This window comes from Podarcis vaucheri (genome assembly GCF_965113315.1).
Source record: "Podarcis vaucheri genome assembly, chromosome: 1".
Lineage (NCBI taxonomy): Eukaryota > Metazoa > Chordata > Lepidosauria > Squamata > Lacertidae > Podarcis > Podarcis vaucheri.
This window is the reverse complement of record NC_138759.1, coordinates 49,280,797-49,305,660: the sequence shown is the minus strand read 5'-3', so window position 1 is coordinate 49,305,660 and position 24,864 is coordinate 49,280,797. Positions and strand designations below refer to the sequence as shown.

The 24,864-nt window shown below is 45.1% G+C and overlaps 1 protein-coding gene across 3 annotated transcripts in view; it reads left to right on the top strand.

The window, feature by feature from the left end:
* GALNT16 (polypeptide N-acetylgalactosaminyltransferase 16) overlaps positions 1-23,271 on the top strand; it is a 141,385-nt gene extending 118,114 nt beyond the window's left edge. For 2 of the 3 annotated variants that reach the window (XM_082225185.1, XM_082225184.1), the window contains exons 11-15: positions 965-1,057; positions 2,649-2,732; positions 3,965-4,106; positions 10,705-10,821; positions 22,381-23,271. In XM_082225185.1, coding sequence (XP_082081311.1) covers positions 965-1,057; positions 2,649-2,732; positions 3,965-4,106; positions 10,705-10,821; positions 22,381-22,518 — 574 coding nt within the window. In that variant the 3' untranslated portion in view covers positions 22,519-23,271. Of the gene's footprint in view, positions 1-964; positions 1,058-2,648; positions 2,733-3,964; positions 4,107-5,113; positions 5,217-10,704; positions 10,822-22,380 lie in introns of those variants that run through there. The other variant, XR_014220403.1, reaches the window with a different exon arrangement.
* Positions 23,272-24,864: the final 1,593 nt, after the last annotated feature.

The following is a 24,864-nucleotide window of genomic DNA, read 5'->3' as shown; positions in this document are numbered from 1 at the left end:
CAAGTTTTTTTACCCCCGCACGGCAGCCAGTAAATCCCTATTCAATTACTCTCCACTCATAGCTGCTTTGTGGCATATGTGGAAGATCCAGATGTCTCAACCCTCTTACATATTTTGCACCTGTTATGACCCCAAGTATGCAGGACGGTTAAGAGGCTTCCGGATCTTCCGCATGTGCCACAGAGTGGCAGCCGCTCTGAGTGGAGGCAATGGGTTGAATCCAACATCATGTGAACGAAGTTCTGCTTGCACAATAGGACTTCTTCTGCAGTCCCTTGTGTTGTCAATTTTCCAGAGCAGAGAGCTGAAAGGGAGAGGAGAGGATGGAGAAGTCCCATTATGCAAGCAGAACTCTGTCCCACTCACACGCGAACACCACTGGATACAGGAAGGACAACTGAGTGGCTGCCATAGAATTTTGTTAGCTGCCATGGTGGGAAACCAGTGTACCTCTTCCTTTACTGGGATTTTCTCACAGGAATGTGCTTGTGTTGTTCCATCTGAACACACGCCCCTCTCTTTTCCATGCATTCTCCCCCAAATTGGCTCTGGATTAGGTTCAGGAGAACCCCCACAATAGCAAGTAGGGGAAGGCGAAGGCCAGTCATTCCATCAGGCAAGCTTAATAACTATGTTGAATTCTTCCCTGCATATCCAAGGTTCTGCGGGATATAAATAACCTTAGAGAAAATAACAGTTGAATAGCTGTTTTATGTTGATGCAGCCGTTGGGATGGATGAATCTGTTTGGTCTTGCAAGCTCCGAGATGGGGTGCAAACACCACCACCCATCAATTGGTTCCTGTTTTGGGGAAAAGGTACAAGCTTAGTGATGACATCCCTGTGCTTCCAAATTTGCTGGCGATGAGAATTTGGGAGGGTTGAAGTTTCCATAAGGGTGACTTAATTTCATGTCATGACAAGCGGTACAGTAAATAACCGTGGTTCACCTTTCGCATCTGCAGAAATACCAAACGTACAGCAGAAGTATGGATGGACGAATACAAGCAGTATTATTATGAGGCCCGGCCATCTGCCATTGGAAAGTCATTTGGAAGGTAAGCATCCCAAACCAGGCCAATGGGTATTCGTGTCAGATAGCTCTTATAAGCTACTCTTCGGGAGAGCTGACAGCATAGGCACTCTCCCATGACTAACAGGCCCCTGGAAACATGATTCGAACAGCTGATTAACACATTCTAGTATTGATTGGTTTTATATTTAAACATAAGTTCATCTCCCGCACTCTATGGTAGTGGTTCTGTATAATCGAAATGGCTTGAACTAGATGACTTTAAAGGGGATTAGGCAACTTTTGGAGCTTTAGCCTATCAACAGTGACCAGTAATGAACATGATGGTTATATCCTGCCTCTGGGATCAGGGTTATTATGCCTCTCAATACCCAGTTCTAGGAGAAAGCTATTGCTTGTGGGCTTCGGCATCTGGTTGGCCATTATAGGATGCTGTACTAGATACTAGGCCTTTAGTTGGTCTGGTCAAAAAGGGCTCTTCTTGCCACATTTCTAGGCATAAGGTCTACCTGACAAGGCAGCACTTTGCCAGGGATTCAGGCAAGGGGTTTCGCTATGGGGATGGTTTTTTTAAAAATGTTTTGCAGATTCATAGCTGAAACCTGCTATATATGACACTGATTGGCTGTCACCCATCATGTTCCTAAGAAATCTCTCATACGCAAAATCCGCAGAACAGTTATGCATTTTAAAATACTGTTACAGGTTAGGTTTTTTTAAAAAAAATATTAAGTCAACAATTTAATGCATCACACTTGTAAAACGTAAAAAGGAAGGCCGTCTTGAGAGAAGGGCAACACCAGTGACTGCACCAGCATATGATTTGCTGGTATGTATGTCTGCTTTTCAGTTTGTGAAGCCTGATAAAATGAGTTTTGTTTGGCAGCTGAGGGATCCATTGTGACTTCACTTTTTATATCACCATAAACAGATCCCGGGCTGAGGTGACAGCGTTTACCTGACCTCCTGGCAGTGAGAGTAGGCAAGACGGTGAAGTGGTTGTTTGCTGTGGAACCTTATTGGCTTAGCTGGTGCCAACCTCCCCACCGCCTTGCCCCTCACAGTAGGCTGTGGAGACTTTGCTGCCGGGAGGTTAGGTAACCAGTGCTGCCCCGCCCTGCGGTCTGCTACTGTATATTACCTTTCTCTTTACCCTTACGTAACTGGATCCTAGGCAAAGCAAGGAGAAAGATGCTACTGGGAGCAGAACAAACACTCCCATGCTACTTCAGTTTCTCAGTGAGCCGTAGGATACACCCATATCTGGCCCATGCAGCCCAAAAGGGTTCAAGATGAACAGAGGAGTGGGACTACATTAATAGATGCCTTGGGAAAGGAGGAAGAGACAGGCAGAAGAGGTCCGACCTAGCCCATCAGCCTGAGATTCCTCCCCGCCCCCTGCGCTAAGCTTAAAATAGAAATTACAAAAGCACCTCTGATAGGACTTGTTAGCATAGGTGTTGTGAAAATGTGTCATTGTATTGTTTCAGTAGCATGTGGCTGCACTTCACACATTTGGGCATTTTGTAATCTTTGCTTGTGTTCTGCCTGTGTTATGAGAATCTCTTTTGTCCACATTCACAAGGAAGATAGGAACAATTTGCTTTTGCTTCCAGTATTGTGGACCGAGTGGAACAGCGCAGGAAACTGAACTGTAAATCCTTCCAGTGGTACTTGGAGAACGTCTACCCTGAGCTCAAGTGAGTCATCCTTTGAATCTCAAGTAAAACCGCAGGATGTATATTTAACATTGTGGGAAGGAGGAAAGTGGCAGGTGCCTTCCCAAGAGGTAAAACATGCTTGTGACACATTGGAAAGATGCATGACAAATTGGAGGTTCTTTTCTGGAACAGGTGTCTCCATGCCTCCCAGCCATGGGCCTGACATGGCTCTGTTTGAACCAGTGCCTCTTCACTATGGCAGCTTGAACTTTTGAGGTGGGATTAGACAACTGGGAGCTCATCCACACTTCTGCTTTGTCTCGTGCCCAGAAAGCATGAGTCCAAGGGATTTTCCACTTGTCTCATGTTTCTAGGCATGGTTCCGAGTGGTTTTCTGTTTCCTCTGCTGCTTTTCCTGGGAAAACCTGCTCCTTAACCCTGAACTGGAGCAAACATAAATCTGTAGAAAACACGGTTGATGTTTGCTCTGATTCAGTGGTAAAGATCAGGTTTTCTGAAAAGTTGCTATGGGAAACGGTAGAAGGCACAGTTGGGTCGAGCTTAATTTATTGTGAAAGGATAAAGCATCAGAACCTCATAAGCAAGGTGTAGCCTTCTTTCATGAGGCATCCTAGAAGGCAAAAATATATAACCCACTCAGAGAACAATGGAGTTATGTGGTCCATCAGTTGGGGTGATAGAAATGAGAATACATATGCCGGTATATGTTGTAATATGTTTAGAAGTTATAATCTGTTGTAATTAAAACGAATAAGACTGATTCTGAAACCTTTTGCCATAATTTGAAAAAGATCAAAAAGTCTGCTTGCTTAACAGGTACAAACTAGTTACTATCACTGAGGTAAATGTGGTGTAAGATGCACCTCACTTCTTTAATTACTAAAGTATGAAAGAGCAGGAGTGGGTTAGTTAAGGGGCATAGTTAATCTTGGGGAAAACAGACTTTCTTGTGTAGAATTTGTAGCCCAAGAAAAACAAACAGTTCACATATATACCTGCTTTAACATGGTATTATCATTCTCACAATTGGTGTTCTTCTTGAATTCCCTCAGTGACTTCAGTTGATTGCAATATTCTTTTTATTGCTGTGTTTCACTCCAGAGGTGGGATAGCATTTCTGTGTCGTGTGATACTATTCTCATATGTATATGGAAGATTTATTTTTATTTTCTTCTGGATTATCACCATCAAATATAGAGATGGTATTGATAATTTAGCAATTTGTGTTCTGGTTTTGTTTTGTCTCTCAGGGTTCCAGAAAAGGAGCTGATTCCTGGCATCATCAAGCAAGGAGCAAATTGCTTGGAGTCTCAGGGGCAGGATACAGCAGGGAATTCTCTAGCAGGGGTTGGAAGCTGTAAAGGGACAGTGAACAATCCTGTGGCCACTCAGGTGAGGTGAACTGAAGTTGGTCCCTTTATTATTTTCTACTGCTTTTCTACTACCTACTGGGGAAGGTAAATGTGTGCATTTGAAGCATGGTGATCTTGGTGGATCCCTTGGCTGGGCAGAGGCAGAAGATAATTTGTGGACTATAGGGCTAGGCCTCAACAGGCCTTGCCTCAGTTCTTCCTCCAAGCCACATTGATTCTCCTTGTTGGAAGGCAGAGAAGGAATTGACTGGGATTCATCCTTCCCTGAAGGTCTTCCTCAGACACTTGAGTGGACCTCCTTGATAAAGTGCTTGCACAGCAAACCATCATAAAATGGGTTGCCCACAAGGCTACCGCCTCACGCAGCACAATCCACAGGGGCAGCATATCCGGCGTCCAAAGAATGCACCACCCACTGCTGCTGTTGCAATTGCAGTAACAGCTGTGGTGTGCTTCTTGGAGGCTGGATGCTGCCTCCTTGGCAGCTGCTCGCCCCCCCCCCCCCGTACCACCTCTATAGCAGCCTCTTGGCCAATAGGAGGCACTGCTGGTCTCCTCCCACCCTTATTCCCATTGTTGAACTTCACTCCCCGCACCCTTATTCCTGATGGAGATCTTCACTCACCCCTTCTTCTATGGCAGGGGAGACCTTATGTGGTTCACCTAGGGTACCAAAATGTCTTGGGCCAACCCTGGTAGCCCAAGCTCTTCTTCCGAATCGGCGCTGCTTGACATGAGCTTTTTTTTCAGTCAGACATCTCCCCTCTGGCCATTTCCTTGGCCCTTGAAAATCAGCACAGCCTGTAGGTGTACAGCCAGAACAGATGAGAAGGGTCAGGGAGAAAATTCAGAGAAACTCACAGAAACCAGCCCTCAGGGTTCCAGCATCGTGTGGGCAGCAGTTGAGATACAGTGCCCACATAGCATTGTGCCCACATAGAGAATGGAGAGCTAATGTGAAGAATGACCCAGATCCACTTATTATCTTACAATTCCATTACTATTCTGTTTTACTATTGCCTTAAGGACATAGTTCAGATGTAGAGACAGGAAGTCCCTTGCCACATGCAGGAGCTGTCCAACAGAGGAGGAGGAGGCGGCAGCTATTTAAAGGACATTGGGAACTATGGTATTGTGAAAACAAACTTTTATGTCTTGAGGCTGTTTCACACAGTGCACAGTTTTCCTGAACTACAATGAAGGACAAAAAAAGTGAAATCAATGCATAATATCTGCAGCTGTGGTGATTCCCCACACGTGTATTGCATTACATGTACAAGGTATGGGGAGGCCACACGTTTACCATGGATGTGATGGTCAGAATCTACAGACCACTTTTTTCCTACATGGAACTCTATAAATAGTGATACCATGTAAAATAGTATTTAGTGGCTCCTAATCAACCAAATTTGTTGGATATGGGAATAATGCCCACTTTATTCCCCCCAGAGCTTTTCACCAGTTCTGTTTGGTATGTAAAAGTTAATGGCACTACTATCACACAGGGAATATATGTATGTTGATCCTGGGTGTGGTTGCACATGTGTATTATTAATATTATTATTATTAATTGAATTTATATACCGCCCTATACATGGAGGTCTCAGGGCGGTTCACAGAAAAGATCAACCTAAAAATCACAATATATATATAATCAAAATAAAAACAACAACCCAATAGCACCCCCCACCCCGAAAAAGAGCCACATTTTAAAAGGGCATAGGATGTCAATCAGAACAACTACTAAAGGCCTGGTTAAAAAGCAACGTTTTGCCTGGTGCCTAAAGGTGTATAATGAAGGCACCAGGCAAACTTCCCTGGGGAGAGCATTCCACAGAATGCAAAGCACGGAATTAGATCCTGCAGGTTGTAGGAGTTAGACGTTATGGCGACAGATTGTTGTAAAGAATTTACTGCTCTAAATCGGTTTAAGGCTGTGCACACATTGCCAGTTTAAAATGCAGCTAGGTCATAGTGTGACGTTGGATTCCTCTAGCTGGCATGTCCAAAGTCCATTTGGGGGCCTAATCCAGCCCCCCGGTTGGTTTAATCCAGCCCCTGTGGTAGTTTATTTTCTGGGGTAAAATCTTCAATCCTAAAAATAGTTCAACAACTTAGGGTTAAAATCCTATAAAATGCTGAACAACTTCAATCCTAAAAAAAGGTCAACAACCTTGCTTGGCCCCTTGGTCGGCCCCCACGGCCCTTCACTTCATCAAATCCGGCCCTCTTTGAAAGAAGTTTCAACACCCCTGTAGATAAATGTGGATTGTGATTAACATTGTATGGACATTGCTTCCCAAAGCAGTGCTGTGAGTGCATTGGATCCAGAGCACACAGCCTAAGACCTTTTCGTTCACCCAGGTTTTTATATTGGTGTTTTAAATCTCCAGGAGGGGGGGTGTTTCCTCTCCCTTTTGCAACAAAATTATATTTTTCTATTGCTGATTATGATGTATTAGTATTGTTTTGTTTTGTTTGTAAGCCACCTAGGGGGGAATTTCTTTGTGAATAAATATTGGCTTTGCTTATTCTGGAGTAGGTAGCAAATCCCCTCTATGTTGAATAAGAATCAGTTGCAAATGCTCTCAAAATTGGCTTGAAATAGTAGCTGCTTTCTTTATAATTCATTATGGGCATTCATAATAGAACTGCTCTATAACCTAGCAGCTCATGCTATGTGTGGCAAAATCCTCCCGACTTTTTAAAAAATATATTTTTAATTATTTCCTGGAAAGAGAACAATACGGAATAAAATACAGAACAAACTATTGGAGTACATAGTAAATAGCCACAAACATAACACGTAGCTACAGAATCTTGCTTTTTGCAAAACCCTTTAAACTTCAGTGGCTTCTGAGGAATTTATTCCAGCTGACAATCTCGACCGGGAACCCTTCATTCAGATGCTGTCATATAGCAAGGAAGCCGCTTGAGTCAGCAAAAGGTCGCAGTAGGCTACTGGATGCCAACAAATGCTCACTCACATCTGTTAATGGTTGGGAATGAGCCTGCAGACAGCGTCCAACAAGCTGTTTGATTTGACTTGCTGTGCTATTTTGTCATTGTTTGAAACTGCTGAAATTCATTGAACTGTATCTCTGTCCTGGGAATTATCCCAGCGAAGAAGGCGAATGTTAATTGTCTGTTGGGAAGGATGGTTATTAGGTGGGAGGGTAAATCAATGAAGTGGGCTTGCCCTCTTGCTCTGTGTTTGTTACTGGTGGGTGTCTATGCTGTCTCCCTAATGATAAATTGCATGTTTTGCCACCATAGACAATAGCTACAATCATGTTTTAGAAACAGGTTGATAACTTTCCCTATTGGGGAAGATAAGTAGAAACTGTGGCCTGTTCTAGAAAAAGCAAGGGAGGGGGGGAATCCTCAGGCCCAAGGCTTGAATGTGTCCTTACCGATCTCTCCATCAGACCCTCGGGACGGTGCCCAGGCTTTGCCCCACCCCCAAGCCTCTCCCTAAGCCCCACCTCTCACCGGTCCCACTCTGTCCCTTCCTTTCATGCTCTTGCATGGAATGTGTCCTTGCACTGTGATACTGCCTCTTGCTGGTCCAATGGAAAGAGGTGTATGGGCTGTATGTAAAAAAAACCCAACCCTCTGTTTTTTGCTCCCCCTGGCGACTCACTGACTGAGCTTGTTGAGGGCTGGAATATCCAGCTCCTAGCAGCCATTGATGAGATCGCACCTAGGCGCCCTCTGCGACCCCGCAGAAACCGGGCTCCCTGGTTTACCGAGGAGCTTCGGAAAATGAAGCGGGACCTCAGACGGCTAGAGCGAGTATGACGGGGTGCCCGTGATGGAGCTTCAAGAACATCTTATAGGGTTTTTATGAAAACCTACGAGATGGCAGTGAAGGCCGCTAAGAAGTCCTACTTCTCGGCCTCCATTGCCTCCGCCAGCTCTCGCCCGGCGCAATTATTTAGTATAATTAGGTCTTTAACGTCCCTCGAAGGACAGCCAAATTTAAATAACAATTCGACACACAGCTGTGAGGCATTTGCGAGCTTTTTTGCGGAGAAGGTCCTGTTGCTCCGCCATGACCTCCCTGCCAATTTGGATACAATGAAGGAACTGGAGGCCCCTCGACTGTCCTCGGGTCCAGTATTGGACCACTTTGACCGGATATCCCCAGCCGATGTGGACAGACTCCTCCAAGCTGGAAAGCCCACCACTTGTCCTCTTGACCCGTGCCCGTCCTGGCTGATTAGAGCGTGTCCAGACGAGGTGCGGGCCCCCCTGGGTGATATCATCAATTTGTCCCTTGGCACTGGGATATTCCCAGGGGAACTGAAGGAGGCAGTGGTGCGTCCGCTCTTAAAGAAAACATCATTAGATCCTTTAGATCTATCCAATTACCGCCCGATTTCGAATCTGCCATTCCTGGGTAAGGTGATTGAGAGAGCGGTTGCTGAACAGCTTGGTAGGTTTCTGGATGAAACATCTGCTCTCGATCCATTCCAGTCCAGCTTCCGTGCTGGTCATGGGACCGAGACGGCTCTGGTCGCCCTAACAGATGATCTCCGCAGGCAGCTGGATCGAGGCGGGTCGGGGCTGCTGATTCTTCTAGACCTGTCAGCAGCCTTCGACATGGTCGATCACAAACTCCTGGACCGCCGCCTTGCCGACGTGGGGATACAGGGCACAGTCCTTCAATGGCTGCACTCGTTTCTCTCCGGTCGGGGACAGAGGGTGGCGCTTGGGGGGGAATTGTCATCGCGCCACTCCTTGGTGTGTGGAGTGCCTCAGGGTGCGATTCTCTCCCTGATGCTTTTTAACATCTTTATGCGCCCCCTCGCCCAGCTTGTCCGGAGTTTTGGGCTGGGTTGCCATCAGTATGCCGATGACACCCAACTCTATCTGTTGATGGATGGCCATCCTGACTCGGCCCCAGATACACTGACCAGATGTCTGGAAGCTGTGGCGGGATGGCTACGTGGGAGCCGGTTGAAGTTAAACCCTTCGAAGACAGAGGTCCTCTGGCTGGGACGGAGCGATATGGGATCGAGGGGGCAACTCCCGTCTCTTGCGGGGGTGCAATTAGTGCCAGCATCGTCCGTGAAGAGTCTGGGTGTAATCTTCGATACCTCCCTCTCTATGGAGGCGCAGATTACACCTATAACAAAGGCGGCATTTTTTCATCTCCGCCAAGCTAAGCAGTTGGCTCCTTATCTCTCTCGCCCTGACCTAGCCACTGTGATCCACGCGACGGTCACCTCCAGACTGGATTATTGTAACTCGCTCTACGTGGGGCTGCCCTTGAGACTGACCCAGAAACTCCAGCGGGTGCAGAATGCCGCGGCGAGACTCCTTACGGGGTCTTCGCTGCGAGATCATATCCATCCGGTGCTGTACCAGCTGCACTGGCTCCCGGTGGAGTACAGGATCAGGTTTAAGGTGCTGGTTTTAACCTTTAAAGCCCTATACGGCCTAGGACCCTCGTACCTACGGGACCGCCTCTCCTGGTATGTCCCACAGAGAAATTTACGGTCTGCAAATAAAAACACCCTAAAGAACCCAGGCCTCAGAGAGGTTAGGCTGGCCTCAACTAGAGCCAGGGCCTTCTCGGCCGCGGCTCCAATCTGGTGGAACGCTCTGTCACAAGAGACTAGGGCCCTGCAGGACCTGACATCCTTCCGCAGGGCCTGCAAGACAGAGCTGTTCCACCAGGCATTTGTCAGGGCGCAGCCTGACCCCCTCCTCTGGCAATCTGCACAAAACTCTGCTTGATGGTTGCCATTAATTTGATTTTAATTTGATTTAATTAATTTTATAATGAATGTTTTACAATGTTGAACCATTTGATTGTTGTTAGCCGCCCTGAGCCCAGCTTCGGCTGGGGAGGGCGGGATATAAATAAAATTTATTATTATTATTATTATTATTATTATTATTATTATTATTATTATTATTATTTTGGATTGTTGTAAGGTAAGGCTACTGCATGGAAGGTAAGAGGCACATCTCTTGCACTGCTCAGCTGTGCCTCTGGCCCCACCCACTATTGTCATGTGACCTTTGGGAGGTTTTCCATAAGGGGATGTGGCCCTTAGGCTGGAAGGTGTTTCCCTGCACGCCCTGGCCTTCCACCTCTGCCAATCATGGGAAAAGTTTGTCCAAGGTTGAAATCCTTGGACAAGCTGTTGTCTAGCAAGAGGGAGAGCCAATTAGTATCCTTTGAAGCACGCCTCAAAAGCTCTTTTTTAAACTCTGAATTCTTTGAGTGCTCGATCTTTCCCAAACTATATCAGGATTTCAGTCTCTGTTTCCAAAACTGAGTGTCCTTCACATATGCAGTGTTTCTTGCCTTTTTCCTGCTATGTTTCCCCTCTATACTGAAAGCTGCTGCTGCTGCAGGTTCAGTAACCTCTGAAGAAGTAAGTGGACCCCTCCTGCTAGTTCGCACCGTGCTTTGTCCTTGCAATCACAGGTACATGCATTCCCAAAGGCCATTGCATAGAGAAATTCAGGTGACGAAAAGGTCTGAGTCAGCCCTTTTCTTACAAGCAAAAGCAACATGCACTGAGCACTGAGCACTTGATGACTTAAAGAGGTATTGTGTTTCCATCACTGAACTGTGTTCTTTTCTTCTTCCTCCAAAGGAGTGGATATTCAGTGACCCTTTAATCAGGCAGCAGGACAAGTGTCTTTCAATCACCTCTTTCTCCGCTGGCTCTCAGATCACAATTGAGGCATGCAATCAGAAAGATGGCAGACAGGTACTGTGCTTCCTTAATCACACTTCCCCTGTTTTATTGTGGTGCCATTGTAGTTTAGTTTTAAAAATTATTGTATAAGGGTGGTTTGGGATACAATCCATGGTGATATCATAAAGCTGGTGTGTTTGTGTGTGAGTGGTGTGAGTGGTGTGAGTGCCATCCAAAGCACACTGGCCACGCTGACTGGGGCTGATGGGAGCTAGAGTCAGACAACATTTGGGGGACATCTAAGGCGTTTAAAATAAGAATAAATAAAGAACACTAGTAGCAATTTTAGAAGTCACAATACAGCACAGGTATCGGGAGTGGTGGGGTTGGTTTGCACATCACACTTCATGGCACAGGTAATATCTAATATGTGTTCATGTCACTGGTACAACTCTGTAGGAAAGGGTATGGAAATGTGTTGCTTTGCTATAGCATATGTTATGCCAGAAAAGGTAAAAACTGGCTGCTTCCCTGCGTGAGTTTTAAAGACTAGGGCTCAGCTTAAATTTCTGATTCAGTCTTTTGGGGGGCGGGGAGTATCTCGAAATTGAGGGTGGAATTTTGGGGAGAATTTTCTGAAAGGTTATGTGATGAAACTTACCACTGGTGGTGAGTGGCAGTGACTTGTCTACCCCCCCTCCTCCCCCCAAGCTACTATAATATAGGGTTGTGTAATGGTTCTAGGGGTTACTCGTGCGTAAGCCGGTGCAAACACCTGGCTGGGCTGCCTGAGTGAACCTTTTCTGTCCGGACAGCCACTCTCTCGTAGCTGTCTCAATCGCTGGCAGAATCCGTCAGTGGGCGTTTCTTAAACTTCTTCCAGCAAAGAAGCTCTTTGACGCCCAGTCTCCTCCTACTCTCCCTGCGCGAAAGCCTTCTGCGCAAGGAGGGCGTAGGCAGCGGAGGACCTCTACTCTCCCCGCTGGTCCCCGGCAAGGAGTCATGGGACCGCCTCGCCGCTTCCCCCATCTGCCCCCCTTCTCCACTGGTGCTACGCTGATTCTCTTCCCCAGAAGATGGGCTGCCTCTCCCACTCCCGGGACGCTCTGTGGAATCCCTCTGGATTTTGCTCTCTCCCTCCGGCACTGATGGCAGTTCCCTGACAGGTTGCAATATGTCCGGGAACTCCCGGTGGTCATACATGCCCATCCGGGGGGAATTTTACATTTTAAAGCAAATGCCCTGGATTTGGGGGTGTGTTTTTTAAAAAAGTGTGTGTGTGGTTCTTGTTCAGGGTCTGGCTCTGGCGCAGACAACCCTGGCTCAAGCTCGAGAGCGCCAGGGGGGCTATTGCTATAAGCTCAACAACTTTTGTATCTCAATAACCCTACTATAATAAACTGTATTTTTGCTATCGCCGAAGGTGGGGTGGCTGAAGCACAGTTATTCGTAGCAGCCCTCAACTGGTGGCCAGGTTACACACCCCACCCCTCCTGCAACTTATAGCTCCTCTCAAACTATGCTACGTCATTGCATAGTGTCATTTCAAGGGAGATGTGGGGCGGGAGAGGGAGAGATCGTGACCATGACTGGCCACTCCTATTTTTTCTCCAGGATACCCCTGGAACAGTGCTATATCATGACAAAGCATTGTTCCAGGTCACAGCAAAATAACTGTTGTTTTTTGGTGGTCTCTAAGAGCAGCCCTGTTCGTTGCTACAGCTACTTGCATGTGTGGCAGCAAAAATACAGTTTGAAGCTTCAAGGGGATTTTAAATAAGAAAAGGGGCACAAAAGAGAGAAACAACTGAAAAATGCCTCCCTGAATTCTTCCAGTCCCCCTCCAAAAATTGACAACCCTCCCCACAGTTTGTTACCTGCTAAATGGATGTAAAGTAGGGGTGGGATTCATCTAACCCATAGATCAGCAAAGGTTCCGAATCCCTGGTATGGGAGGTTTTTCTATTTCTATTAATAGCTGTGACACAGAATGAGTCTGTTCTGCATGAGGGAGTTGACAAGTCTAAACTAAATATGTGCAGCCCCTCCTTCATCTCCAGCAGTATCGACCTGTTCAGGTACTCCTAATTGCCTATATGTCTCTGTTTTAAAAAACAAAACAAAAAACAAGGACAGAATTCCTTTTAAAACCTTGCACATAGAGAACATAAGCACAAGTTTCCCAAGAGCTCTGGCGCCCATAAAAACTGTCACAACACATATGCCCTGGATAAACTCTTGCCGTTGAAATTAGGGCTGTGTGAATGTCCCCGGTGAGTTGTTCTTGCCTAAGCCTACCTTCCTCCTCTGCTGGTGACCACACGCACACCGGCCTGCTTTGGAACTAGGTCACTAATTTCTTCTTAAGTGCTTTCACAAAATCTTCCTCCCTGTGGCATAGCGAACTCTTACTGCTGCTGCAGAACTCATCCTCCATTGTCTCTTGTGCCTAAGAAGCCAAGTTTCTGTCACCTGCAGCTCTTAGCTGGTGTCCTTTTTGAAATGGAAACAATGAATGAGCCATGCTTGCATATGAGACCAGTACTCTGCAGTCTTCTGGATTCAAATGGAATCCAAAAGCTCAGAAGCATGGTTCTTCTTTTTCACTATTGGTTTTTTCCCCAAAGCCTTCATTATTATGAGCCTTTTAGCAAGGAATGTTTCTACAACAATTCCCATGCTGCTTTTTGTATGCGTGCCCAAACTCAAAACTCATCTCAGGAATTGACCAGGGCAAAGAGGGGGCTAACGTGAAAAAATAAGCTAATCCTGTTTTGGCCAGGAAAGGAAATAGAGATTGTGGATATGGCATTGGGCTCTGTCTGTTGATTTTATTATTTTTCACTAGCCTTTTTCTCCATCATTCTTAAGAATCCCAGATGGCATCCTTCCCAAATCACTGGATTCCTGGAGCTACCCCCTTGGCATCACTTCATTTAAAAGTGCTGCTTAATAGCAGTGCTTCAAATTTCTATCACAACAGCAGTGCAAGTTACCATATGACATTATGCAAATAAAGCCCTCCACAATAAGCATTTGATATAATGCAAACATACACTGTACAAAAATAACAATTATTAAACACAGTACCAAAATGTCCCCTAAATATATGGCAATCTTCCACTAGTTGGTAGAACTCATGCAGTTTGTATCAGGCTGCCACTGATGTACTGTGGCTAACAAACTAGACCCTGAAAACTCCATGGGACAGACTCTGAAAATAGTGGCAATGTGTTGAAAGAAGCTGGGTTATGGATGGACCAATTAAGAGCTAAGCAAAGCATCCCAGGAAAAAGCTACCCGTTCTGAGGGTGGGAGGCAAGGGGGACCACCAAGTCTTGGCCAATGTAGTTGTGCAGAAACACCAGCACAGTGAAGCTTCCCCAATCCCCCTAATGCTGAAAGTCTCAGAGCTGGGCATGTTTTTTAAAGAAGAAGAAGAAGAAGAAGAAGAAGAAGAAGAAGAAGAAGAAGAAGAAGAAGAAGAAGAATAGTAGTAGTAGTAGTAGTAGTAGTAGTAGTAGTAGTAGTAGTTTGGATTTGATATCCTGCTTTATCACTACCCGAAGGAGTCTCAAAGCGGCTAACATTCTCCTTTCCCTTCCTCCCCCACAACAAAGACTCTGTGAGGTGAGTGGGGCTGAGAGACTTCAGAGAAGTGTGACTAGCCCAAGGTCACCCAGCAGCTGCATGTGGAGGAGCGGAGACGCGAACCCGGTTCACCAGATTACGAGTTCACCTCTCTTAACCACTACACCACACACACAACAGCTTTTTTTCTGACAGCACTCACTGGTAGGGACTACTAGCACTGTTTTTTCTGCTGCCAATGGTAGACATTTTGCGCTAGCACCCATGACACTTTTATCAACATATGAGTACCAGCATCCCCCTTTTTACATAGATAGATACTAAAAAAGACATTCTCATTCTAGCACTGATGTACAAAAAATGCCCTTTGCAATTTTTAACACACATTCCCCCCTTTTATCAGCAACTGTGGCAGATGAATAAACAAGTGAAGCAGAATCCCTTTTGTGGGGACCAGATAATATGTCAATAGCACTGAGCGGGGACAGCAACATTATAGCACCAGAAGTAGAGTAGCACCAGAGAGAGCTTAGAATTGCACATGTAGTTATATATCAATCCTTCTATCAAAGGGAGAGGGCATTCTCTCCTGCTTCCGCTAAACTGTGGACTCCCCTCCTTGCAGACACGTGTCTGGCACCTTCATTTATTTATTTATTTATTTATTTATTTATTTTGTCTGTCATGGGTGCTTTAGCTGAGTTTCCTGCCTTGGGGTCCCTTCCAACTCTACAATTCTACAATTCTATGATTTAACGTTATTTGGCAAAACGTTAGAATCAAAAATAAAAGCAGGTATTGAAAATATGCAAAAGATGATTAAAATCTGCAGTAGCTAAAAGGAAACAAAACACATGCAACTTCTACATGTCTGGCTAGGCTCACCTAAACAAGCATATTTTAAGTTGGTGTTGAAAAGAGTACAGTGAAATTTCCTGCCTGATGCCAAGAGGCAGAGTTCCTTCTGAGATGCACTGAAGGAACATCTCTTCACCCTAGTCTTTGGCACCTGAGATAGATACATGTTAGAATCCACCTTATTCTTAGCATAAATTGTTTTAATATTGTATTTTTATATTAAGTAAGAAATCTTATAATTATAATAAATCTATTGACTAGTCAAACAATCCTATTTTTTGTCAGCTTTTCTACTTAGTTTATGTTTGTCACAAGGCAAATATGATGATTCTTTAAAAAGCCCAAACTTCATACATTTTCTTTTTATGTAAGAATTGGGACAATGGAGAATTGTTCTTCCATTAAAAATATTTTTTTTTTAAAGAATTTTTTATTGGGTTTTCACATTTTATATAGACAAAGACAAAAACACAAAAACAAACAAACAGAAAAGAACGACAAACATGTATACTTTCCAAAAACGTTATTTTCTAACCCTGGTCGTTGACTTCCCCCCACCCCCTCCCTTGCATCCCTATTCCCAAATTTATATCAGCAAATTGGCATTTCCTTATCCATCTTAATATTAGTCCTTTTATAGAAGAAAGCAAAATTAAATTTTTTCTAAGTTGGACCTCAGTTCCCTTCCATCGATTTCCCATTTTGTCTTAAGTAATAATCTTATTAACAAAATCCCATGGTCTTGAGTGTTGTTAAAACTAGATTCTTCCCTCCCTCCCATCCCCGGTTTGCGTCCCTTCCAAAAACATGTCCAAAATAACAGTTCTTAGCCCGGGTTCCTCACGTCCGAGGCTCTCAAGTCTCTTTCAGTCCCTCTCCGCCGGTCTTGTTGGTAATCCTTTATGCCGGTCATCGCGTCTCGAAAGAATTCTTTCACAGTCAGTCCAAAATCTCTTCCCATATTTGCAAACAGCTGCTGAAGAATTTCCACAAGGCATGAATCTTGAAGGTAATCAAAGTCAGAGTCTATGTGGAGGCCCCAATTATATTTCTTTATTTTAAATTCCTTAATTTCATAGACTCCCAGGGCCTCAACCTTCGTCTTCTGCATCTTTCGTAGGTTTATAGTAGGTTTAATCCAATAGTCTCCTTGTTTATATTCCACAGGTGTCAGCTTCTGATCAGTGTTTTCCCACATCACTTCTTCTCTTTCTTGTTTTGTCTTCTCCTCTTCTTTAGTTATCATTTCTGGTTCAGCTGTGGATTCTTTCTCATTGAGGTCCTCGTTACATTCAGCAGAACTACTTGTTTCAGAAGTCAAGGTCATCAATTGTTCACTCATAGCCGTAGTCTGCTCTTGTAAGATTCCCACCAGATAGAACATCCTTTCAATTTCCCCCAGTATCTTTCCATCCACAGCCATTGTAATTCCACAGAATTCCCCCTAGAGGGAATCTGGTTACTTAGTATTCTTTTCTCCAACAATCCTCTGTCTTGTTATTGTTTCTTTGTTTCCAACAATTTTAGTTCAATTGTAACTCCTTTTAATCCAGAGGTATCTTAAGTAGCGATTTTTCCACTATTAACAGTCCGTTTGACAGCTTTGACAGCTGTCAAACTCTGCACTTCTTATACAAGCTCCAAAACAGGACGCTCCCGGGCCCGGGAGGGAGGGTTGTTTACAACAGAACACAGAACTTCCAACACTCCTCTCTCCTGCTCAAAATTTCTTTTCCAAATCTTGGAAGTTACTGTCTTTTTAAACTCACCCTTTACAGGGTATGCACTCCAGCTTAGTTCTTTTATCGTTGCTCTGGATCGTCTGCAAGGGGGGGGGTGCGGACTTCCTTTTAACACACACCCCGATCGTCTCAAATTCAGTAGGTAAAATTCTTAAAGTCCAAATTCAATTTACTCACGGGTTCTTCTTCTCAGCCGAATTTCAAGGAAGGAAGTCAGCGCTCTCCGGTCATGGCTCGCGGCTTCGCTCAGCAGAGGTAGCGATGGACTCTCGGTGCCACGCCACCCCCCGTATCCCCTCCGCAGCCTTTAAAAAGGCTCTTCGCGAATCAGGGGGGCGCTTAAGGCACCCACCGAGTCTTCAGTCCGCAGGCTCCGCGCCTGCGGTTTTAAGGGTCCCCGTGTCGCCGGCACGGCAAAGACCCGTCCCCTGCTGAGCCGATTCCCTCCGGAGCTCGGAGGGAATCCGCCATTCCCAGATCGCGTCAACCCCGGAAGTCCTTCCATTAAAAATATTTTTGCTGTATTTCTGAAGAGTTATCAATAGGTGGTTTTTTTTAAACCTGCTATATTAGTTGCACTGGAATGACTTAATTGCCATGTTGAGGAATAATTATTCTATGTTAGATGTGTATCTGGGTACAAGAAGAAGAGGAGGAGGAGGAGGAGGAGGAGGAGGAGGAGACACCTATTCCCAAATATTCTGAAAATCTTATTTTGTTATGGACAAATTGGGTGTGAAACATTAGCTGCTAGCGGAAAGTGATGGAAGTTTATCATGCGGTTTCTTCTGTCGCTTGCTTCCAGAGAGGGGGAAATGGAATGCTACAGGAACAGACAGATTGCCATTGCAGACACACACTCACACAGAGAGAGATTTTTCAGGTGGTTGGATCAGCATCTACTTTATAATAATCTGAGAAAACATTCCTTTCTGAATGTGACCCCTGCAGCAGAATAGCACTTGGTTTTTTTTAGTAGGCATTAGCTTCCCACAGCTCAAATTCTTTTGGTTTTATATAGTGCATAGCTTGAAGTGAAGGGGTTTCAAAGTGGGAATGAGAAAGATTAGCATTTGTAGTCCATATATTACACAATCTTTGATTCCAGAACACTTGTTTTTAATGTGGTTTCTGCACATGCTAGTATAGAGAGAAGTGAGGGGCGGATGGGCCGTGTCCACCTGGGAAGGTAGCCGATCTAGGAGAAGGAAAAATCTGATCAACGTTTTACCTTTTTCTAATTTTATTTCATTCAGCCTCTGACCCTTTCTCTTCAGAGGAGGGAGGGCCTATTTTCCCTCCCTGCTCCTAAACATCCCTTTCTCCCAACCACCTGTACTCAGTATGTGGGGAATTGCTGGTACTCGCATTGAGGAGACACCATTTCAGCAAGGCCCAGTGTTTGAGAAACGTTGATGTAGATCTGGGCCCACAGGCTTGCAAACGGCCAACCAGTTTGCATGCATGATTCAGACCTAAAATATTAGCCAAGGTCAAACTTGAATGTTTTCTTCTTTCTTCCTTTTTGCTATGGAAGATCTCATCTCCACTCTGCTGGCCCAAGGCTGGGTTATTTTTAATAACTCTTTTGTGCACTCAAGCCATCAGATGTGAAACTTCAAACGAAGCTGTGTTTTGTACAGTGACATTACTGTTCTTTGGGCCGTGTCCTGGAAAATGCAGTGGCAAGCCTGGATGTGTGTGATGGGGTGGGGGTGGGAGGTTAATGAAACCAAGCCCGCCATTTACAGCTAACTAATTACAAGATGCAATAATTGCGGTAATACAGTTCCTTACATGTCATCCCTGCCCTCCGTCCTCACTCTTGTGCCCTCTCTCACCTTACCTTTCGGTTGAATCGGAACAACTGAAAAAGATTCTGTTGATACAACCGCTGCGCTTTCAAGTTGTGCAATTAATAGAGGAGTTTCTTTCATTTGGTGTCGTTCGTTAGCGGGAGAAAATGCTTGCTGGGTGCCCTGCTGCTGCTGCTGCAAGCCACTGCTAAGGAATGGGCGAGGGATATCAATCCTACTTAAAGAGGTTTACAAATCAGTGGGCCTCTAGTCCAGAAAAACAGCAAGATACATGGGTCTCTCAAAGGGGCCAGGATGCTGCTGGGGGCCAAAGGAAGGGAAACATCCCTGGCTAATTACCATTGACAGCAATCTCTGTACAATGGAAGAGCTTGACAAATCACAGCTGGTCCCCTTACAGACAGTAAAGAGTACCAGGATGATCAAGTCTAACCCACCACAATCTTGTCACAAGGCTATGCATTAGATCTGTTGATCTGAGATAGGGAGGGGGCTGACACACAGGGAAAGGTGGCATTGTAGGCATTGTAGTCCTACTCCACTAAAAGCAGTTATGGGGACCCTAGTGAGGAAGCTTCCACCCTCCAGATGTTGCTGAACTGCAACCTCCCATCATCCCTGGCCATTGGACAGGCTTGCCAAGGCTGATGGAAGTTGTAGTTTGACAACAGCTGGAGGGCCAGAGGTTCCCCACTCCTGACTTGGAGCTTTAAAAATAAGAGCCAGCACTTTGAATTGAGGTTGGGAACAAATAGGCAACCAATTCCATCGAAATGGTATCAGATTAATATACCCTGCCCAGTCAGCACCTGTTATTAGTCAGACAGTGGCATTCTGAACTGGCTGAAATTTCTGAGCTCTTTAAAGAGTTACTAAGGGACTGTCTTCACCAGGAAAGTCTACAGCTGGCCTACCTACTAGAAAACATTTCATCCTCTCCCACTGACTCTAGATCAGAGGTCTATACTCACTGCCCTCAGGCAAGGGCTAGTCCCCACCCCCAGCAAATCTTTTTGGGAGTCCCTCCCAAGACTACACCAATTTTGGACGTGATGGCAAAAGGGGGGGGGGGACCACAACAGGGAAATAGTACTAAAGTGGACACGTTTGAAGCTCTCCACCTCACCAAGTCCATTGTTCTGCAAATCACACATGCCACTTTTGGTCATCAGAATGGTACCTCCCTTCCTAGAAGAACTGTAGCTGCCTAATGTTCAGCGTGGTAACCCTATTCTTTTACAGATTCCAAAGTGTTTGCAGAGCAAATACTGGGTGTCCTTCAAATCATCACAAAGAGAACACCTGGTACTTACACAACCTTACCATATAAAAAGTGGCTACTGAGATCAAATAGGTTTGTTAGAAAGGGGGCCCCATCTTGGATTTTGTGGAGAGTTTTAATTCTCTCTCTCATTCTTCACCCCTTCCTGCACACTGTTGCTTTACTGGGTAGTTCTGCTTGTATGGGAGATATGGTCAGTCCACCAACAGAACTGAAGGAGTCCGATCATGAAAGTGGGTTAAATATCAATGTATAGGATGCCAATGTTAAATAATCAAATGATTCCGTAACGTGGCAGTAGGCAGAGTGCTTTGAAGACGGCACAATCGATTCAAGACAAATAATGATCTTGCCAAAGGAAATCAGGTGTAGCAGGTGGTACTTCCAAGAAAATGAACTAATGATAATGGCTAATGAAGCCTTTACTTCAAGTGTTTATAGATTTTAACATCTGGACATTTGCTGGTTGCCCTACAACCTACGGCATATGTCTTGGTTGTCTAAAACTGTTCAGCTTGTCAACCTGAGAAGAATTGCCCGTTATGAATGCGTACTGTGGGCTAGCGTGAATTTTAAGGGGCCAAGCAGCCTGGGTGGAGCTTCTAGCTCTCAGCATTTCCTACCTGGATGTGCCCTGAGGTTGGAGGCTGTCCCTTTTTGCCCTCATCAATCAAGCAGCTGAGACAAATAGCAATTTAATATCCCTGAGTGGTCAAGTTGCTAAGAGCACCCTGGCCCTCTGTCATACCTGACTGAAGAAGCAAAAGGGGAAAGACGAGCCGTTGGGAAGGTTCAGCCCGTTCAACTGCTGAGCAGTCTTCTCTAATGTGCCACAGAATTGGCATTAGGGAGTTCTCACAGCTATACTATGTTGTTACTTTATTGAGCATTTCATTTTGCCATGCTAGCTGGCTTCTAAGCACACAGGACTAGTTAAAACACCAAGCGGCTATGTTTGGGGCAGGTGAGAGGGTCTAATTTCATGTGCTATAAGAACCTATAACAAGGATGTTGCTGGACTCCAACTCTCATGGCCAATGATCAAGGGTGATGGGAGTTGGACGCCAACAATATCCGGAGGACCACAGATTGCCCGTACTAAAAAATGGAATCATGCAGTTGGAAGCAAGCCATGGCCAATTCCCTGCTGTCTGGCAGAATCAACTGTCCACCCACTAGCCCTTAATAGATCAGTGGTTTGCACCACCATGTGCCACAAGACCAGAAATGTGTACACACTACAAAATGCCATTTACAAAGCAAAGAAGCGTAGAATGGCTTGGGTAAGTGAGCTGAGCCACAGCTGTAGGGGAGGGTAGAAAATGACACTCGGTCACATAAATTACTGGTTTTTATTGTCCTTAGCTAAAAGAAACTTAGGGTTTGTGCACACATTGTGCCTGACTGCCTGGCTGCTGAACCAAGAGGTAATAGGTGCACTTACCTGTTCAGAGCTGCATCTTCTTATAAGAGGCTTTGCACTCAGATATCCAGGTACAAAATGCTTGCACATTATCTCAGTTGTGAAGTGTCCATGTGAATAAATGTGTGTCGGTGATGACTAGGAAACCGTTGGGTCCACTCAAAAACATTTGAAAGTGTGTGTGGGGGGGGTATGATTTATACTCGTGTGCTTATCCTAACTAATCCAAGCAACACTTCAGTATTTTAGAACTTGGGTAGCAGTGCCTAAAAATAAATTGCCTCGTAAGAAGTAGCCCCGAGTCAAGACATGGAAATTTTGCTGGAGGCAATTCACAAGAGAAAAAAGAGAATAGAGAATCTGCTGGGAGGAGGGGGGGGGAGCAGCCCAATGCCACTGATTGTACAAAATATATGTGATTCCAAAAGCTAGGGGATTGGTTGCCATTCATCCCCACTCCCAGTCAGAATCCCAATGATCCAAATGTCTGATGCCTTCGCCACTTGTTCCACCCCCTTAATCAGGTCATCCTTGATGCCCCAAGCCTCATACTGACAGATGCAATTCTATGCATGTTTACTCAGAAATAAGATTTCTGTGGGACTTCCTCTGTGGTGAGTGTGCATGGCATAGTGCTGTGACTATTGTAATCATTAGAGACGCTGGATACCTTTCTCACTGAGATGTGCTACTGAATTAGAAGGGGAAAGCTCTGAAACTGTCATGCACATGCCAGAAATTCAAAATGGTGACACTAAATAACACCATGAACAAATAGGATTTATTTAGCACTTCTTGAGTGTGTAGCGTCACAGCTGTATGCTTTAAACATAACAAGCAAGAAACTAAGTAAAGAAGGGGTCAGGTTAAATCTCTTGATGTTGTTCTTTGTCTTCCTTCCCTTCTTTCCCCTCACAGAAATGGAAGATGAAAGGCAACTTCATCCAGCACTTCGTCAGTGGCCTTTGCTTAGAAAGCCAGTCCAGCAGACTAGTGACCAACATCTGCCAGTCAGACATACTGGGCCAACAATGGCAGCTGCTTCAAGCCACATGATGGTTGCCGGGCAACTTCTCTGATGCTTTTGCATGAGACTCTTGGGAATGGAAGGGGTTAGGGTGGGGGATGAAGTTTGATTATCTTTAAACCCTAAGTATTTTGATTGTGAGCCTCAGCCGATAACTATTTCAGTTGAAATGTCAGTGTTTTTGGATCCATTAACGAAGCACTCTGAGATATATGGAAAGATCCCTGGAAATAGCCCATCTGCTAGCCGTTTCCCCTCTGTGAGTAACTCCATAAGAAGCTCCACAGCAGCTCACGGCTCGGGAAGGGTGCAGCCCAGTAGCCCAGACTTAGGTGTGACTAAGACTGACTGACAACTCTTCTCCTCTCCTCCATTCCTTTCTCTCCAGGGAAACTTGTGCTCTCTGGCCCCATGGAGTTGTCGCAATGGATGTCTGTGACAACGCTTAATATGAACTCCTGGTGGATTTGTTTGGCTTCACTGGCATTTCGACCTGACATCACTTCTCATTTTGCATGTGTGTTGTACAAAAATGCTGTATGAGAAAACTAGCAAGAATTGTTGTGGCTAAGTTATTGGGAGATGCCTAATTGTGGGGGGTGGGGGATGAAAGAAGCAGCAGCTAGGGTCTTTATTGTCGTTTTTTGTTTTGTTTCTGTGTTTGGTTCCTCACTGGCGTGTGTTAATATAATTCATTGCAGAGATTCTCTGTACGGCTTCTTGTTTGCTGTTTCTGATAGGGTTGATGGTACATTGCAGTAAGAAACTTAAAACCCCAACTGGCTAAATGGTCTGTTGGTATTTTTTATTTTACTTTTATTTTTTAAAATGAGTCCTGAAGTGCAAATGCTGTCTGAAAGCACATGGATGAAAGGTCCCCTTTTCCCCTACAGAGGATGCGGCATAAGTGATGCTTTTTGTTGTTTAGTACTGTCCTTACCTCTTTTCTTCCGCCACTAGGAAAACAATGTTCAGAAAATGAATGCCTAAGCTATAGTGGATAGGTTATTGGAGGTCACTCTTGAGACTGATAAATGTGAGGCAGCAGCTGCTAGGGAACCATCCATTAAGTCTCATCCAGAAGCATTCAATGACATTACCCTGACAGCCTGTGTTAAAAGCGTTGGTGCTTTCTATGCTAAGCGAAAGGGCTTGAAGGACTCAGAAGAGAACAAAAATCATTCCCTTCTGCCTTCACTAACATGCATGAGAGATATACAGTTACATGCAGAAAGCAACCCATTATATTATTTACCATATTCTTGTAAGTACAGCTTGTGCTGAAGAACCGATGCCCAAATAGTCAAGCTGTGCTCTTGTGCCTGGCCCATGTTAACAAATCAAGCAGAACTGGATTTCCTTCTTAAGACCTAAGGAGTTGCTTCACAGCCTATTCCCGAGACCAAAGCCAGACTTTTGCATCCTTGCACGAGGTAAGGCCAACTTTGCTGGGTTGTGTTTATTTACTTTTTTCCTCCCTGGAGTGTAAAACATGAACTCGGACCATTTGCTGACTTCCTTCTGATCCCGTCACTTTTCCCAGCAGACTTAGAGACTAGCACTTTGTCCCTTTGCTACTGGCTGAAAGCTTGTGACTGCAGTGCACTCAACTAAGACTGTGCTCCTGTCGATATCTGTGTGGGAATAAGCCCATTGAACTCATTGGATCACAGCCAGAGTGGTGTTACTTGAATGTTCTCTTAGTTCAAGGACTTCTGCTTGAGCAACGGAATGTCCTGCCCCTCTTCTCCCCCGGTGTGTCCCCTAAATCAATTCCACAGCCCTCTGGAGAACATTTGGGAAGGATGCTGGGAATGGGGGGGGCAGCACCCCCATTGCGCAAATGGAAATCCTTGAGCTGATGGGACATGGTAGTTGAATACCACCCAGTGGGACTTACTGTTGAGTTAACATGCACAATATCAAGTCTCAGATGAGCTGCATGGCACTGCATAGGTTGCATGAGCTCAGTGTTGACATGCAACCCGTATGGCAACTCAACATGAATTCTGGTGTGTATATGTTCCCAGGAACTAAACCAGTTTCGAGAGCAGACCCTTTTGTGCAAACATGGTTCCCTTTAGGAGAATGCTAACAAGAGAGGGACCATGGCCTCTTCCACCTGGTTTGAATTATACTTGAATGGGAACAGCAGGAGAGAAAGTCATGGCCTGCATGACTGTTGCAAGACTCATGTTAGTGAATTGTTCCTTGGCACAGCAGTACCACTGTTTGCCTGTCAAGTCTGTGTCATCTCAGAGAACTGAGGTGCTGCCTGCATGCTGACATTAGTATAGGCCCTGCAATGTCCTAAAGAGTCCTTCATGTGGTCACCGTATACCAGAGGTCTTCACTACCAAGAGGTCTGGTTCACA